This window comes from Atractosteus spatula, chromosome 4 (genome assembly GCF_055471065.1).
Source record: "Atractosteus spatula isolate fAtrSpa1 chromosome 4, fAtrSpa1.hap1, whole genome shotgun sequence".
NCBI classification, from domain to species: Eukaryota; Metazoa; Chordata; class Actinopteri; order Semionotiformes; family Lepisosteidae; genus Atractosteus; species Atractosteus spatula.
Genome location: NC_142709.1, coordinates 4,599,134 through 4,616,821, shown reverse-complemented (window position 1 = coordinate 4,616,821; position 17,688 = coordinate 4,599,134). Strand labels below are relative to the sequence as shown.

General features: G+C 37.8%; 1 protein-coding gene across 9 annotated transcripts in view; it reads left to right on the top strand.

Moving 5' to 3' along the window:
- The window catches only part of dmd (dystrophin), a 721,300-nt gene that overhangs the window by 294,290 nt on the left and 409,322 nt on the right, over nt 1-17,688 (top strand). For all 9 annotated transcript variants that reach the window (XM_088914984.1, XM_088914986.1, XM_088914981.1 and 6 more), the window contains 8 exons: nt 1,607-1,752; nt 4,279-4,491; nt 7,052-7,165; nt 10,122-10,277; nt 11,080-11,250; nt 12,532-12,714; nt 15,748-15,882; nt 16,472-16,621. In XM_088914984.1, coding sequence (XP_088771110.1) covers nt 1,607-1,752; nt 4,279-4,491; nt 7,052-7,165; nt 10,122-10,277; nt 11,080-11,250; nt 12,532-12,714; nt 15,748-15,882; nt 16,472-16,621 — 1,268 coding nt within the window. The remainder of the gene's footprint in view (nt 1-1,606; nt 1,753-4,278; nt 4,492-7,051; nt 7,166-10,121; nt 10,278-11,079; nt 11,251-12,531; nt 12,715-15,747; nt 15,883-16,471; nt 16,622-17,688) is intronic.

Here is a 17,688-nt window from a genome sequence, read left to right as displayed (position 1 = left end):
AGTTGTGTCTTTATTTCCTTATCATTTGTTACAGTGGCCTTTACTAAGTATCCTTCTACTGTTGCTAGTCAGTCTTGCTGTTGTGTAGCAATTCTGAATTAAGACAGGAGCACCGATATTGATTAATGAAGAGCTTTTTTGTTCTTGTAGCTGATGTATCTTCTTTTCTTTTTACCCTTAACAGAGGCCTCTTAATGTTGACAGCTAAAGGACCTTTTTGTAGGGCTAGAAGATTAGAAATCTTTGTGGAATTAACAACAAAACATTAATGTTATATAATGGTAACTAATTATCTGTTACTTAATATAGTCTACATTTATCATAATGACTGAACTGTTTTTTGTAATGTAAAGATGTGTATGAGAGAGAAAGCAGCTACCTGGGGATAAGACACTTAAGCTTAAGCCAAAGACTAAACAGAATAATAAAAAATGTTTAACTTATCCCTGGTGTTGGCTGCTGTTAAGATACCACATTCTTAATGTAAACCATTTCATGGACAGGATCTCAGATACAATTGTCATTTACTTTAATATAAAATCAAACTATGAATTACTGATATGTGCAGGAGTTTAAATACACCTTGGAAATTCTATACTCCTTATAATTTTGAAATCCGCTCAGTGTTTGCTTTCAGTCATTGTGAAATGGTTCTAATAGTCATCTCCTAATAAGAGCAGAAGAAGGGGTACTATTGGGAGGACCCCATACTCCCCATTTAGCCTGTTTGATAATTGATCCAGGGTTCATCCACCAACTTCTTGAAGGAAACCAGGGTATCGGCTTCAACAACATGGCTGGCTAGCTTGTTCCAGACTCACTCAACTCAACTCACTCAAAGTTGATTTCTCAAATTAATTCACTCTTTTACTGTGGTATCTGTTCTCACCAGTGATGCCTGCTGTGCCTTTCAGACACAAACTCACATACAGTACTGTAGGTTTTCAAATAATGCTTTCATTCACCTAAGAGCTACAAATAAGCAGTCTCTAATTAATAAAAAGAGTGAAAATTAAGGAAAGGTTCTTCTTGAATGCACTGAAATGTTTATTAGATTGAAGATGCCAGTTGTTTTAATACTCTAATACATAGTAATGTATGCCATGTGAAAATGAGATTACCAAAAAATAATTGGATTTTTCTATTTCCCCACAACATTTCCACATACAGTATGTTTTAATATCCATTAGGTTCTAAATTGCATTCGAGGCCAAGCAACCAGATAAGAATATTTATTTTACTTTAATACTTGGAAATTGTATTGTTTTATAATACGTCTGTTAATTGGTAATGAGGCTATTTCAACAATGATTGAACTATCACATTTGTTTTAGATTTGAACATATTTTGCTTCTGTCCATTAAAACACAAACACTTGCTTGAGTGTCTTTCATTGCTGCCTCCGGCTCCGTCTTAGTTGCAGAATTGTGCATGCTGACGTGAAGGGATAACATAACAGATGTAAGAAAATAAAGTGTTGTGGTTATGGTATTTGATTAGTGTGCTGTACCCACAGCAGAAGTCCTATACTGTATGTCTCGATCAGACCAGGGCATGCTGGGAAGCCTGATAGAGCCTGTGTCTTTGTGCTTTTGTTCTGTCTTAGTTCTGGAAAGCCTCCCCCCTGCTCGCTACAGGGAGACAGTGACCTCTCTTCTCTTCTGGATCCAGCAGTCTGAGAGCCGTCTGGTCGTGCCTCAGTTTGCAGTCACTGAATACCAAGCCATGGAGCAGAGGCTCAAGGAGATCAAGGTCTGCTTTTCTTTTGCAATCACCATACCGCTGCGTCCCCAGCTTCGTGTTATGGAAGGAAAGGCATGTCTTTGAATACAGACGTGAATGACATACTGTAAACAGGGACCAAAAGATTGATACTGTAGATAGATAAGACTTTATTGATCCCGAAGGGAAATTGAGGTATTACAGCAGCTCAGCCCAAGACAAGCAAAAACAGACATCATAATAGACTAAAAATTAAAATAAGCAATACAAAATAAAATAAATAGAGTTAGGTGTGTGCAAAATATGCTCATAGTCAGTGTAACACAATAAAATATGTGCAAAATGCATATACAGATTGAAAGTACCACAGTATAAACAGTATATTAATGCAGTGTCCAAAAAGTACATTAGTGCAAAATGCTGTCCATAGAGGAGCAGATGAAGGGCTAACAGTCCAAGCCTAGGGCAGCGTTATACACCCTGACAGCTGCCGGGAGGAAGGACCTGCGGAAACGTTCCCTTGAACACCGTAGCTGGAGCAGTCTGTTGCTAAAATTGCTCCGCTGCCTAATAACGGTCCCATGTAGCAGATGCGAGGCGTTGTTCAAACGATCAAAAATGATACGTCAACAAAAACGGTATTTCCATAAACATCTATTTCCAAAAGCATCACCAGGTTTTAAACTGTTACACATATACAGTAAGTTGCATAATTTATAACGTACCTAGTATTTATCATGTTTAATACAGTACATCACATAAGAAACATTAAAAAATACATTCTGTATAGTAAATCATTTTAATGAAATGATTATGGTGTTGATACACATGACAGGTGTCAAAGTTTGGTGATATTCTCCTTTCATCTTATGTAAGTCTCTGTGATCAAAGACACCTTTGGATACTGCCTTCTAAAATGTAATGCTAAAAAAGCTTTTCTCCCTAAAATAAGATTTTCATGGAAAGCAGGCTCAGTGTATTTGTATCTGCTTGATAGTTTAAATATTTAGTCTCCCTTAGAATGATTTTGGCAAAATGAAAAGAGGCATGTAGACTATATGTTGCAGGAGTAAATATACATGTTGAGAAACCCAAAAGTCATAATGATTCAAAAATTCAAATCTATGCTCTTTTTCCTAAAAACATTCACTTAGATTTTTAAATGAACTTGTTTAATCTAATAATGTTCTTATTATAATAAACCATGGCAGTGAAACTGGGTCTGACTTTTTGGTAAAGACTTCGGCTCTTAAAATCCTGTCTGTGGTCCTTAGTTGTGATTCATTTTCCTTCTGTCCTTCCTTCCATATCAAAGCTTTAATGAAAAAACACATAAATGTGATTTTAACGTGAGCGTAATTGTATATTAAAATTTGTAGCATCGCATCAGCAAATACTGTAGGTCTCTGATCACAACATATATACACTTATACAGGTACATGTGCAGTAGGTTTGGTGACCTAACTTTGATTACAAGCTTTAACCTTGATAAATACTAAAGATTACAGTATGAAGCATTTTTAATAGCAGGCATTAATATTAAACAGCAGTTGCACAATTTATTCTTTTTTATAACATTGTTAAGCCAGTGTTGAAGGTCTTGAACTATGACTTAGAAATTGTTATTCCCATGCCAGAATCCGGTGATACATGTCAAGTGATAGAAAAGTAGTAAGCTGGAAGCAGAGATGGATTACCAGGAAAAGCTTTTCAGTCACTAATGAGAACCAGAAGAGCTTGCTCTGAGCTTTGGACTGTACAGTGCACAGCACTTGAGGCCAGAAAATAATATAAAGTGGTCAGTATAAAAACCGATAAGAGTGATATGTTCTGGATTATAGCCAAATTGTCAGGGATAGCTTGTTATTAACTCTCTGGGAATTTCAGCAGGCTGTTACTGTTCTTCTACTAGATGAAGTGAAACAGACCCTCCTGGCTCTGTACTATTTATACTATTCCTACCACGAAATCATCTATTAACACCCAGCTTTCCAATATAACGGAGGCACGGGGCTACCACGTTCATAATTGGTTTAAGTTGTTAATGTTAAGTTAGTGTTTGTGACAGACCTTGTGTGCAATAACATTGCTTTTCCACGCTCAGGGGAGGTGTAAACTAAACTAATGGACTGCTCTAAGACCATAGTCCTTTAGCTACATTATGCAGAATGCTGTATGCTGTACATTATGCATGTTACTGTTAGTGTTTTTACAGCACCAGTAGTCATTTAAATGGGGTGTAGCCCTTTAATATCAGCACTGAAAATTATCCTAGTTACTGTACAGTATTACAGTTTTAGATGCCAAAGTAATGTTGCAATACCAATGAACTGGCTTTCCCAACGGGTACTTTTAAAGTACAGCAGAAGCAGAATTTTTTCATTAATTAAATGATGAATATGGCAGACATCACATGAAGAACAAATCTTCATCTTTATTTAGACTTTTATCTCATAGTAGTCTCATTTAAAATGTAATACAATACAATTTAGTTATGCCTTGAGTGAATGTCAGTAGATTGCTTTGATGTAACGTTTCTTCTTCTTATGTGCTCAGGCTTTGCAGGTATCCTTGCAAGAGCAGCAGAGTGGTCTCAACTACCTGACCTCGACTATGGATGAGCTGTGCCAGAAAGCTCCAGTCGAGATCAGTCAGAAATATCGTCTGGAGATTGAGGCAATCCTGCTCCGCTGGAAGAGGCTTTCGGCTCAGCTGGGCGAACAGTCCCAGAAACTAGAGGAACTCATGACCAAACTTCAGCAGTTCCAAGTAAGAGTTTATTTTTCATTATTTTGGGAACAACCTCCTTTAAGATGCAGGTACTGACTAAAAAACAGTGATCTCCTGTGCCTGTTACAATGTATAGACTGGTCTCGATGAAGGATTAATCACTTCAATTTGGTAATTACCCATCATTTGACATGTTGTATTTGTTCACTCATTAACCTCAACATATGATGGTTTTCATTATATTAGGCTGATGATCATTCTGGATGACAGGTGCTTCATATTTATAATGAACATTTGGAATCTATTTTTTAAGTGCACATCTTCTGAGGTCATGTTTGTCCTCTGTGGGTAAGCTGACAGAACCTGCTCCAAGTCATTAGGCGAATTCCCAAATTTCCCAAATTAATGGACAACATCAAACAGTTCTGCCCAATTTCTGATCATCACTGGAGATGCTAGTAACAGGCACACAGCAAACATGCTTAGACCAATTATTAGGTTTTCTGCCAAGATTATTTAATTATTAATTTAATAATAAATTAAATAGCTACTACTTTTAAATATTACATTATTATTACTGGTTAATGCGTAATATGTTTCTACATTTTAAAAAAAGCATACCGTAGGCAAATATTTTCTTTTATTTAATTTACTTAGTAAGATACTATAGAAAGTCTTTCACAGTAGGATTTTTTTGCAATCAGATTGCATTGAAGTTTGGAAAGGTTGTCATTAAAACATTCTGCATGTTGATGTGTACCGTTTGGTGCTGTGGCTCACTTCACAAGCTGGTATTACGTACGCTATTAAATTTCTAAACAGCACTAATTTAAATCCTGGCACCCCTGCTAATGCAGGGGTTTGAAACTTATTACATTTATCATGTCAGGCAAAAGTGCTTTGTTCTTCTCAACAGCAGAGTCAATAGCTAATTGTCTAAGTGATCATTTTTCACTGGTTACTGATAATTGCTGGTTTGATGCTAATGAGCTGCAGCTTCACATGATCTGCTCTTGCGTATTGCTGTGGAGTTATCACTTGGGGAATGCTGTGCTGATTTTATTATTGTTACTGTTTATTTTTGTAATACCCACAAGTCATCTAACCTGAAACCCCCCAATTGAATGCATTACATTAGGTTTGAGGTAGTCACCAAATCTAATCTTATGTCATCTGCTATAGTCAGGATTTTTTTTTAGCACTGTCTTAATGTAAATTAATGTAAATTATGTCAAATGCATAACTGTCTAAAATACTGTAATACTTTGTATACATTACTGTAATATACTGTTTGGCTAAAAATGACTTACACTTGTCTTAACACATTTATAGAGCATGTTCTTTTAACCAGCCATATACTAATAATTATTAATTTTAATACAGTAATATACTAAAAACATACCATGCTATACATCCTTATATGACCTCCACATTTTCTGTATAACATAGAAAAAAAGGATACATCACTTGAGCATTAAATTAGCTAAATCCTTACAGAAAAGTTAAATAAATGTTTAAAAAGAGGTACTAAAAAACAGCAGTTAAAAGCCATTGCAGGCTGATTGGTTTTCCAGATAGTGACATCTAGGGAGGGGTTATCTGCGAATGCATCAGCTGTTTCGGCACCTCAAGTTTAAGATCCCTGGTCTTGAAATCCAGCTAGCTAATCTCTACTGCTAGACGGATTTAGCAGAAGTAGAGGAACTAGTCAACATGCCCTATAGGGAGATTAAGCACACATTAGTAGAGGCGTAAGAACTTCCTCAGATCCAGAAAGGGCTGTAGTCCAGAGTCACAGGGAATCACACAGGGGCAGCATCTCCAGTGATTGATGTGTGCAACCACAGCTGTGGACCGGAGCACTGACAGACTGAAGGAAAAACTCTGGGCTCTGACTCATACCCACTAGTGAAATGGTGGTTGTGATATGGGGAAGTCACGTACTCGACGTACAGACAGTGTAGTGTACACAAAACAGTATAGAGTGCGAATGGTGTGTGCCCAGACCAGAACAGGCCCTGGCCACAGCAGATCCAGCTATCCAGAAGCAGAGCTGATGTTCAAACAAGTGACATAGAAAATGGCGTGTTACTGATTCAGCAGAACAAATGACTCCTTCTGAAGAATTAGCTTTTAAACATCTAGGTTTACAACATCTTTGATATTTGAATTGGAATTTAAATCAAAGGAATTTGTGCCCAAGCTTTGCAAAATGCTAGTAAATCTTCTTTTGAAACGCTGTGTTCACTTTCGGTACCTCAATATGCAAAAAAAGGGATGTTATAAGCTTAGAAAGAGTTCAAAGAAGAATAGCAAGAATGTGGGTATATTAAATCTTTGACTAAGTAACAAGGCAACAGTGTCACAGTAGAAAAATAAAATGGAATTTGTTGTGGTGGGAAATTGGCTTCCTGTTCAGTTGGTTGAATCCCAAAGTCTCTTCCAGCTTACTTTGCTAGTAAACTACCTAATGAGCAAAGGGGGCCAAAGGGACTCCTTTAGTTGGCATCCAAAGTTGTGTTTAAGTGAGCATGTACAGTATATCATGATTATGTGTGAGCCGTGCTTTATTTCTGTAAGCCTGCCCTTTGTTTCTCAGAATGACACCAAGACCCTGAAGAAATGGATGGCAGAGGTTGATGTGTTCCTGAATGAAGAGTGGCCTGCACTGGGAGATTCGGAGGCCCTGGAGAAGCAGCTAGAACAGTGCACGGTGAGGGGCAAGACTTTCAGCTCCTTTTCTAAAATTGCAGCCCTGTGTGTTACTGCCATGTGTCTTTCCTGTCACCACCGTTGATAACTACTGTAGTCCCCAATTACTGAAGATTGTGAAGTACAGGTACATGCAATGCTTTTCATGCATTTAAAATGAATGACAAGATTTTACATAGGTTCTAATTCTGCTGAATTTCAGATACTCAACTCATTGCTTTAGAGGAAAATGTCACTTCTACTTAGCCATGTGTAATCCATAGACCGATTCTAAAATTCTCTGATTTGAACAACTTGATGTATTTTCTCTGGTTTAGCATGAACATAGGGTATTAAAGGGAAGCCGCAAAGTCCATGTGCTCCCTTAGTAAGCCATGCAGTTAATTTGAGGGCTGGAGGTTGGAAACATAGGATATCAGAGTAATCTCCAGCAGATACTCTTTTATTACCCATACCATAATGATTGTCTTACTTCTGTGCTTCGGAGATACTGTAGAATAGTAAAGACTGATCAGTTTATAGCTTTAATGAATGTGTTGTATCTGTAAAAACCTTGAAGGGAAGAAGCTAGTACGTCTTGCTCTCAATTAAGCATTTTTGCTACTTTCAATCTGTGTACTGTATGTTTCTGAAGGTGCTCCTGCAGTGCCAGTAACACTAACGAACATCTGAGATTTCATGTTACTTTAAGTGGGGGGATTATAAATGTCAGTTGTTTCCTCTGTTCACAAATTTAAAAAAATGTCTTTTATTGGCTTTCACTGTTTCTTAATTACAATACATGGCATTCATTTTGACACTAATACAGCACATAAAAGCTTAATTATGGTAAAAATCACCTTACCTTGCTAATGTTTTTTGTGATGTTTTTGTCCATACAGTAATAGTTCTATTTCATTGTGACAGTAAAGACTTCTCCACCATTATGATGCCATGATAGCTTTTAAATAAGTATTTAACAATTACAGATGTGCAGTAGGGTTTCATTTATAATGAGAAAAAAAGCTAAAATGCATTTTGGGTATTTCCTGAAAAGTTGCGCTCAATTTGCTCTTTTACTGAGGATTTTTTTAATTGCCTAATTTCCAGATGGAGCTGCTGTTCTTGTCTCTTTTTTAGCACATTATGTTAAGTGAATGAAGTGAGGTTTGAATGATATTGAACATGTGCTGTATACATCTATAGCTTTAGATTTTGCAGCAATTAAGTGATTAATGAGCCAATTCTGAGCTGTGCTGCAGAGATTCTGTGTAAATAAAAAATGAGTAAGCAAACTACAGCACCCGCAATTCTTGATAGATGTTGGCTCCCGGTTTTCCTGGGAAACTGCAGTACAAAATGGGCTGATTAATACCACAATCTCAAATCTGTTAATCTGATTATGATAGCCCAAGAGTGATCCTCTGCTCAGCATGGGAAGAACAACATTTGCTGAGGGAGTATACTGTAAATAGCATAACTATACAATAGTGAGCATTAAGAGATGTAATCAAGAAATTATAATGGATATTTATTTATCATTCAATTGACAAACATAAATTACATACTGTAGGTCTTTGGATGGTATTTAATATATTGATGACCGTCACAGATACAGATTATTTTATTTGCCAGGTAACAGAGAGTGGACAAGTGGACTGACCAGCCACACCTCAATAACAGTTTAAAGTCAATCCTGCCATAGGCTGCTTTACTACTGTAATAATTAATAATAATTCCTTATACTTAATTAACGCCTTTCTGGACACTCCACTCAAAGAGGAAATGGCGACTCCCCTCCACCACCACCAGTGTGCAGCCCCCACCTGGACGATGCGAGGGCAGCCAAAGTGCACCAATACAGTCCCCACACACCAGCTATCAGTGTAGAGGAGAACAGAGGGATTAAGCCAATTTATAGATGGGGGTTATGAGGAGGCCAGGATTGGTAAAGGCCAATGGGAAATTTGGTCAGGATGCCAGGCTAACACCTTTAATCTGGGATTTTTAATGACCACAGTGAGTCAGGACCTCAGTTTTATGTCTCATCTGTAGGTCCCCGTCACTATACTGGGGCATTAGAACCCACACAGACTGCAGGGTGTAGTGCCCCCTATTGGCCCCACTAACACCTCTTCCAGCAGCAACCTTAACTTGCCTGGTGGTCTCCCATTGATTTACTGACCAAGCTCACACCTGCTGAGCTTCAGTGGGCTGCCAGCTTTGAGTTGCAGGGTGATATGGCTGCTGGCGATGTAAGTGGCTATATATGGCTGCAGGGAATTAAGTGTGCTCTGCAGCAGAAACACTGAAAGTGCATAGTTCCTTATTTACAGCATCAAAGTAACAATCATTCAAGTAATCAACATTGGTGTGAGCAAATAGCCTGATCTAAAAACAGCCCAAATGCACAGACAATAGGGGCAGGGCAAGGGGCACTGATGAAGAGAGGGCAGCATCTCAACTCATCTACAAATTTTGTGTGTCTCTAATGTTAAAAGATTCAGCAGAAACACTCATAATACTTATCTAGAAAATGAATCCATTCACCTAATTTGACAAATTATTCATTACAGCCAGGTCTGTTTAGAATTCTGTTTCACCTGACATCCCCTGACAATTCACGGTGAGTTCACCTTAACTGCACAAAGTCAAACAGAAACAGACACAAAAAGGATGACCATCTTCACCATAAACAATGGACTTCTTTGCAGAGGTGTGTTACGATCAATAATGCAATTAGTTAGTTGGTAATTTGTTACAGGAGCTCGACACAAGGCACTATAAAGTTTTGAAAATCAATGCAGCGCTCAATAGTAAATAAAACATGCACTACTCCTTCCAACAAAGAATTCTAATAAAACAGTCACCTGCCAAAAAACAATGTGATCTGCAGTATTAGTCAGATACAGTCAGGGTTTACTCAAAAAACCATTTAGACAAATAATAAATATTTTCTGAATTTCTCTTTTCTCTAGGCCTTGGTAAATGACATCAACACAATCCAGCCTAGTCTGAATGGCATCAACGATGTGGGGCAGACCCTGAGAAAGGAAGCAGAGCCGGCATTTGCCAGCAAGTTGCAGAAAGAGATTTCTGACCTCAATATGCAGTGGGACAATGTCTGCAAACAGGTACAGAGGGAAAACCCCATCTTTAGGAATGAAGGTGGCGTTGAGCTACTATACAAAGCAGTGGGTAGCTGTATTCTGCTGCCTGACAAGCCTGCTTCTTCTAAAGTGGGTGCATTTGGATTTTTGGCAGTTCTCTAATTTTGTCTTGATCCGAGCGGTTTTGCTACAATGTGTAAATCACTTTAGGTGATACCACCCTATATCACAAATGTTTTTAAAGCAAATTTGTTCATTTTTTATAGCCCATAAAAGACATTTATTGATGAGCATGTTCATTGTAGTAGAAATAGCAGTGGAAAATGTTCTTAAATGATAGTTTACAGATATGAGTAACATATTTCCATTTTTATAAGAAACACTGTACAGTATGTACAGTACATGTGTTGCAGGATAGTCCTTGGAGGGACTGTAATAACAGCTGAGCTGCCACTAGAGGCCGCAAAAGGGTCCCTCTCACTTGTAAATAGGCTCACTAGGTGGTGATTAATAAATAGTTGATGAAGGGTTTAGAAATCCCATGGGTCTAATTAGTAGTGTTTGGGGTATATAATGGGCTTCACTGTGTTGGGCTGCTTTGGAGTCTCTTTGTTGGAAATACTTGCATACTCTATTGTATTGCACACTGTTGCCATGTGAGTTTTCATGTGGAGTCGCCTTACTGAACTGTGTGATCTGTCTTACCATGCCCTTTAACAGTCATTTACCTTTCCCTTAATCTAATTACACATTTTAAGTTTGGGACTACCTGAGGAATCCTGTTTTGGAAGACCACCATGATTGAATCCTCTTTTGTCTTTTAAAGGCATATGCAAAAAAAGCTGCCCTGAAAGGCGGCCTGGACAAGACAGTGAGCTTGAGGAAGGACCTCTCGGAGATGCAGGAATGGATCACACAGGCTGAGGAGGACTTTCTGGAGAGGGACTTTGAGTACAAGACACCGGAAGAGCTTAAGAAGGCAGTAGAGGAGCTGAAGGTACAGTACTTAGCAGATTAAGACGTACAAAATCTCAACATGATAGAAACCCCGATTTATGAGAAAGATTTTTTTACTGTTCTTTCTCTCATTTTTCTTTGTATTGTGTTGATCTTATCCATCTGTTTCTAAGTGCCCTTTCATATTTCAAACTAACAGATGAGATTTCAGCCCATTTACTTGCCCGGACAAAGAAATATTGGGCTATCAAGTGAATGTCAGTCCATGTTAAAATGAAAAAAGAAGAAACTTGCAGATGCAGCTGTTTCTGTACTGATTAAATTTTGGCATGTAGGTCTATTTGTATTTTTTTGAAAAAATAGGATAAGTTGATGATAAGTCAATGCAAACAAAAAATTCCTCTGAACTGAAATATCAGAGAAAAAGAATATTGTATTGTAATATATACAGTATAAGAATATGTTATAAATTTTGACATTATACACACTAATTTTGTAAAAATTCCAGATATACTGGTTTAAATGCTGTAGCTCAAATAAAGCATTATTGTGGTCTCTGACTGCACAGTATGTCTCTGCCAACCTAGATGGCATTACATCGAATAAGGTGAAATCCCGTGACCATGGGAAGTCTTTTTTATTTGGTCAGGACCTTTGTGGAAATACAAGCACGTAATCAAGCCAGCATCTCTTCCGCATCTGCTTCGTACTCTATCAAGGGGAGATATAATTAGTTTCTTTTACCTGACAGGCAATCATTAACAGAGAAGCATGAAGATTTTAATTTTCTGAATGTTTTAAAGTGATGAAGGCAGGGTGTAGTGGTGGCAACTGCACTCATGTGGAACCCGGACTGCCTGCTGGTTGAATAGGGCTTGTTGCGGAGAGGAAGGATATTTCCATATGCTAAATATGCAGGTGGTCTGTCATAACAATGGAGATGTCGCTAATTCTGCTGCTAATTAGCTCTTACAACTCATCATCCGTCACCAGCTACAAGACCTTGTGAAGGCTGAAATTTGTATTTATGTTACAGTAACAATAGAAAATATTCTCTTCAGCTCCTGTATATTGTCAGATTTCTTAATCTCTGTGTCAGTGTCGCCCACAAATTTAGAAACATTGAGGGTGTCGTTTTTTAGACAAATACAATGGATCTATTACACTGTTTAATTAGGGATACAATGTAGATGGAAATACCAAAATAAACGCTGTACTACACTGAGCTCACATATAATGATAGGACTCATGAAGAAGACAGTTCGGGACACGTTACGGTGTTCGTGTATGTGTGCCTTCATTGTCTTTGTTGTTCTTTCAGAGGGCGAAAGAAGAGGTGCAGCAGAAGGAAGTGAAGGTGAAGCTGCTCACGGACTCTGTGAACAGCTTCATTGCCAAAGCGCCGCCTGCAGCTCACGAAGCTCTGAAATCGGAACTGGAGGTCCTGACCTCCAACTACCAAAGACTCTGCAGCAGGCTGGATGGGAAATGCAAAACCTTGGAGGTGATTCCTAAGCACATAGAGGACATGTGGAAGTGGGATAACCGCATAACAGTTACAGACTCCCTATTTTCTACTTACTGTACATTCTATGACATGCAGACAATATTAACATGCATAGGAACTTATGCTCTGGTTTTATGCTATTGGTGTAAAAATACTTAATACTGTATATTTCTAAATATATTAAGTATTTTTACACCATCCATCGGATCATCCTTTGGATGAGACGTAAAACCGAGTTCCTGACTTTCTGTGGTTATGAATTAAAAATCCTAGGGCGTTTTTTCGAAAAGAGTAGGGGTGTTACTGCATTGTCCTGGTCAAATTTCCCCCTGGCCCTTACCAGTCATGGCCTCCTAATAATCCCCATCTCTGAACTGGCTTCATCTCTCTGTTCTCCTCCCCAGTGAGAGCTGGTGTGTGGAGAGTGTACTGGCGCACTATGGTGGGGCTGCACACTGGTGGGGGTGGAGGGAAGTCCTCATTACCTGTAAAGCGCTTTGAGTGAAGTGTCCAGAATAACACTATATAAGTGTATGCAATTAATATTATTAAAGACATCTAAGTTAATCACCTGAAAAGTATTTATGTTGTATTGGTCAGATATCTGGGCTCTCTCTAATGGGTTAGAGTAACAAGTGGACATTTAAATCTGTTGCCTGGAAAGCTGCCCATGAGTCCATGTGCAATCAGTGACAAGGGGAGTGGATATAAAACCAATGAGCTGAGCAACACATGAAGCTGGGAAGACAGATGTCTGCTACAGTATGGTGGTGAAAAAACAAGCAGAGCTTTTGAGAAATAGCTCTCTGACAAAGAATGCTTAAAAATGGAGGTTAAAAGTCCGGAAACAGGCTGTGATATAATGAGAAACTGACATTTAGAACATTGTTCATTTTTCTTCCCTTAAGTTTCAGCCTTACCAATATTTTTGCATGCCTGAACAGATAACCCTCAATTTTTTTAAAAAATGTAACAAATGAATTAGTGTTGACATACAGTATCAAATCATGCTAGTCGGCATCCAGTTTCTTTTTTTAAAGACAGCTTTACAATTGTGTTTAATGTAAGATTAAATCATTTTTTAATGTGATTACAATAAGAAAATGTTTTCCCAAATATTACTATTTGGGACATACAGTATGTTTCTGTTAATGTGTTTATATTACTTTCAAAATATTTTGTAGTGTCACAACTACAGTGCTTTTATTGCAGTTGCAATAGAACTTAAAGAACGATTGGAGCTCTATAGATACTGTAGATTGCCTTTAAATTGCACACTCTAGAAACAGAATTACATGGGCATTTTGCCCTCCCTTTGCTTCTGAGGTAAGGTTTTGAATACTTATTTTATTCCAAAAAATGCACTTCCAAAAAATGAAATGTGGTCATTAAGGTGATGTTTATTATTAATAAGAAATTCATATTTTTTGTGCAGTTTTCAAAAAGTGTTGTGCACATACAGTAAAGCAATCCTACTGTATGTTGTTCTGTTCTGACATAATGTAGATAATGTGCATAGTATACATTTTTTTTATTATACTGATTTATTATTTGATATACAGTACTTGATATGTAGCTGCAGGTACAGTATAAGTATTGGTACCTTCCATCTTTCAAGATGTCTACGGATTTGTAGAAATAATTACTGACATCCTGCGTCTCTAGTTTGTTAGATTGTTAAAAAACTTAACTATCAGTTGTTAGCAGATGATAAACTTGGCAGATATATTATTATTATTGCACTTAGTAAATTAGTGAATATAATTCCTTGACATACTGTATAGAATGCAGGTGATTATTTGTGCTCTCCCCAGTTCTGCTGATATCCAAGAAGAATGAGAGTACAGTATATCAACTAAGTATGTCACCCCCACTGATATTTTTAGCATACTTTTCAAGAGAAGGCATTGTATTTTTTTTCATTGTATTTTCAAGATGCAAACAAGCTGGAAATCAGAAATCTGAATGGAATGGACCAACCAATACAAGCTTATCCCTCTTACATCATCTGTTGCTTGTACTGAGCTGTAGTTGTGTTATCACAAAAAAATAAATAATGTATTGTAGAAACCCATAATTGAATTCGAACATTGGGCAGTGACAAATTAATGAGGTGCGTAGTGCCCTTTCTCGGGGGACAGACAATTTAGAGTAGGTAATTAACCTCCCAGCATGCCTTTGAAGTTAGTAGGAGGAAACCTGATTACCTGGTGGAAACCCTCTGAGAACATGAGGAGAATAGTCACACTCCATAAAGACAGGTGCCTACTGTACAGTACATTCAGAATTAGACCCAGTGCCCTAGAATTGTGAAACAACAATGCTGCCACGCCGTTTTTCTGTTGCACAGTATATTTACCGCAGTCTAGAAAGGAAATGTTTGGCATAAAGTCCTCAACCGGAAACTGAAGTGATGATGAGAAAAAGTAAATAATTTGAAATGGAAGAAAAATACTGAATTAAACATACTTGGAATTTAGCATTCTTTGAAAGTTTGGAGCCCAGGGAAATGTGTACAGTACAATCAATGTCTTAAAATAATAAAAGGAAGAAAAACACAAATATTCTCGGAAACATACAGATTTTTACACCCCAGAAATAAAATATAGATTACGAAATTACTGTACATTCAAGGCTCTACTTTTATACAAGCCTTGGTTAGATTTTTGCCTTATGTGAACGTTGAGGTTTGGTCCAAAGGCCAAAGACTGCAGAATCATTGTACTGATCCATTCCCATCCTCGCTTCTCTAACTGAAAGTGCCCTTGGGGATGCCTGATGGAGATGCGATAATAAATATGCGTGGAAATTAATGACCTTAAGCACTTATGGGGGCTTAAAGATCCTAAGCCTGCTTTTTTAAAGTGTGTTGCATTTATCAATCCATGATGGATCTTGACTCAGTATGGTGAGTTAAATAAAGGCGTTTGGGTTTAATAGGCTGTCAATATGTTTTTAGTTCTGTGCCCAGAGCTTCCCACATGGCTTTCACAAGGCACCTAACTGAGAGTGTGTGTTGTTTCTCCGCAGGAGGTGTGGGCCTGCTGGTGTGAGCTGCTGTCTTACCTGGAGGCAGAGAACAGGTGGCTGGACGAGCTGGAGCTGAAGCTCAGGACCGCAGAGAACATTCAGGGGGGTGCCGAGGAGATCTCCGAAGCACTGGATGTGAGTCCTGCAGAACCTGCAATTGAGCTGTAGCAGAACTGCATATAAGCGATCAAGTTAAATGCAGTCCTTTTCCGTCTCAGACCTATTTGTCAGTTCTCCTCTAAGCCAATCTTTGTGGGCTTTACAGGGCACATGAATTACAGTACTTAAAGCTGTCACTGTAATTATGCAGATGTACAGTATTGCAAAAAAGACAAATACCTGTACAGTAGCATCAGGTTATTACATTACCCTTTTATACATAAAAGAAGAAGATACAGTAGGTATCTGTCTGTACATCACTAATGAATCATGTTGTTTTTTTAATCTGTATATTTATGTTATTGAACCAAAGAATCCTTGTACACGTTCAGGTGATTACTAGTTACCTACTTCACAAGTCGAGTCCTCAAGGGCGGCATAGAATGCAGAAGCTTATTCTAGGTTTAAATGCCTTTTGTATTGCATAAAAGATGCACCTGATCACCTCTGTACCACTTCAAGATGATGTAATCAAGCAATCTCGAGTGACAGATTTGTAGATAGAGCCACTGATAAAGGCAGGGCATGACAGTGTTTAAGAGCTCCTTGACTTTTCTCTCCCAAGTCCTTGGAGAGCAGTCTTCGGCACCCAGAAGACAACCGCAATCAGATCCGTGAGCTGGCCCAAACTCTGACAGATGGCAGGGTTCTGGATGAGCTCATCAATGAGAAGCTGGAGACGTTCAACACTCGGTGCGAGGAACTACTACAGCAGGTGAGTCTGTCTGACTATTCATTTCAAAATCTTAGCATACTGAAAACTCCTTATATCAATAGGTGCTTCGGTTTTTTGTTCTTAACTCTAGTAGTGTGTGGGTTAAGTATGTGTTTAATGTTTCAATCACCTTTGCTTATCATTTTCAAGAATTGTTCCCGAACGTGATGACCCAGGTTCTGAATAACATTAATATTAAGAATAACTCAATAACCTAGGCATCCTTCATGTATCTTTGTGTCTTTTGATTGTTTTGGGATTGTTTTTCAACCCGTAGAGTTTGGGTGCTGACTTTTTATTTACATTGTGGGTGGGGATTGTTACTGTACTGTATATATATACTGTATAAAGGAACGTTTGCTGGATGGAACATATGTTTTTAGCAGTCTTGAGGAGTTTTAATTACTGTATGAAGTATGCAAATTAAAGCTTGCAACACAGTTCTTGCAACATGTTTTTTAAATGCATTCTCCATTTTCAGAAAGTTACTTTGCTGTTGATGTTTAAAATTAGAAAAAAATGAAAGTGTGTGAATGGAAAATTTACAGGTGTTAATTGAAATTGGAAGAAAAAACTGAAATAGATTTTAAATTGAAGCTAAAAGTTTCTAAAGTCATTAACTCCCCAGGTTATGTACCTTACATGGGTCCCATGATCACATTTTTGAGTTACATGTAACTTATCTTACTTAAAGAGCAAATAATGTGGTAAGATCCTTCCACAGATGAATAGTGTGGAGTCAAAGTAATGTAGCTCTGTTTCACACTTCAGTCTCGTTTTGCTTTCACTCACATGTGGAAACTTCTGCGTACCATCTCACACTTTTCCACTGAGAATTGTCAAGTACTCTTATTGCAATCATAAGAGTCAGCACCAAAGTGATTTGATTAATTGTGTTATTTGCCTTGTATTTCATTTGGTGTTTAATTAGGGAACAATGCAGTTGAGGCGGAATGAAACATACACTGTTTATAAATTTGTTTAAAGGTAATTTATTTGCTGTACTGCGTATTAACATGTTTATGCTATATTGGATGTTTAATTATTTTAATTAAAGGGTTTTAAAA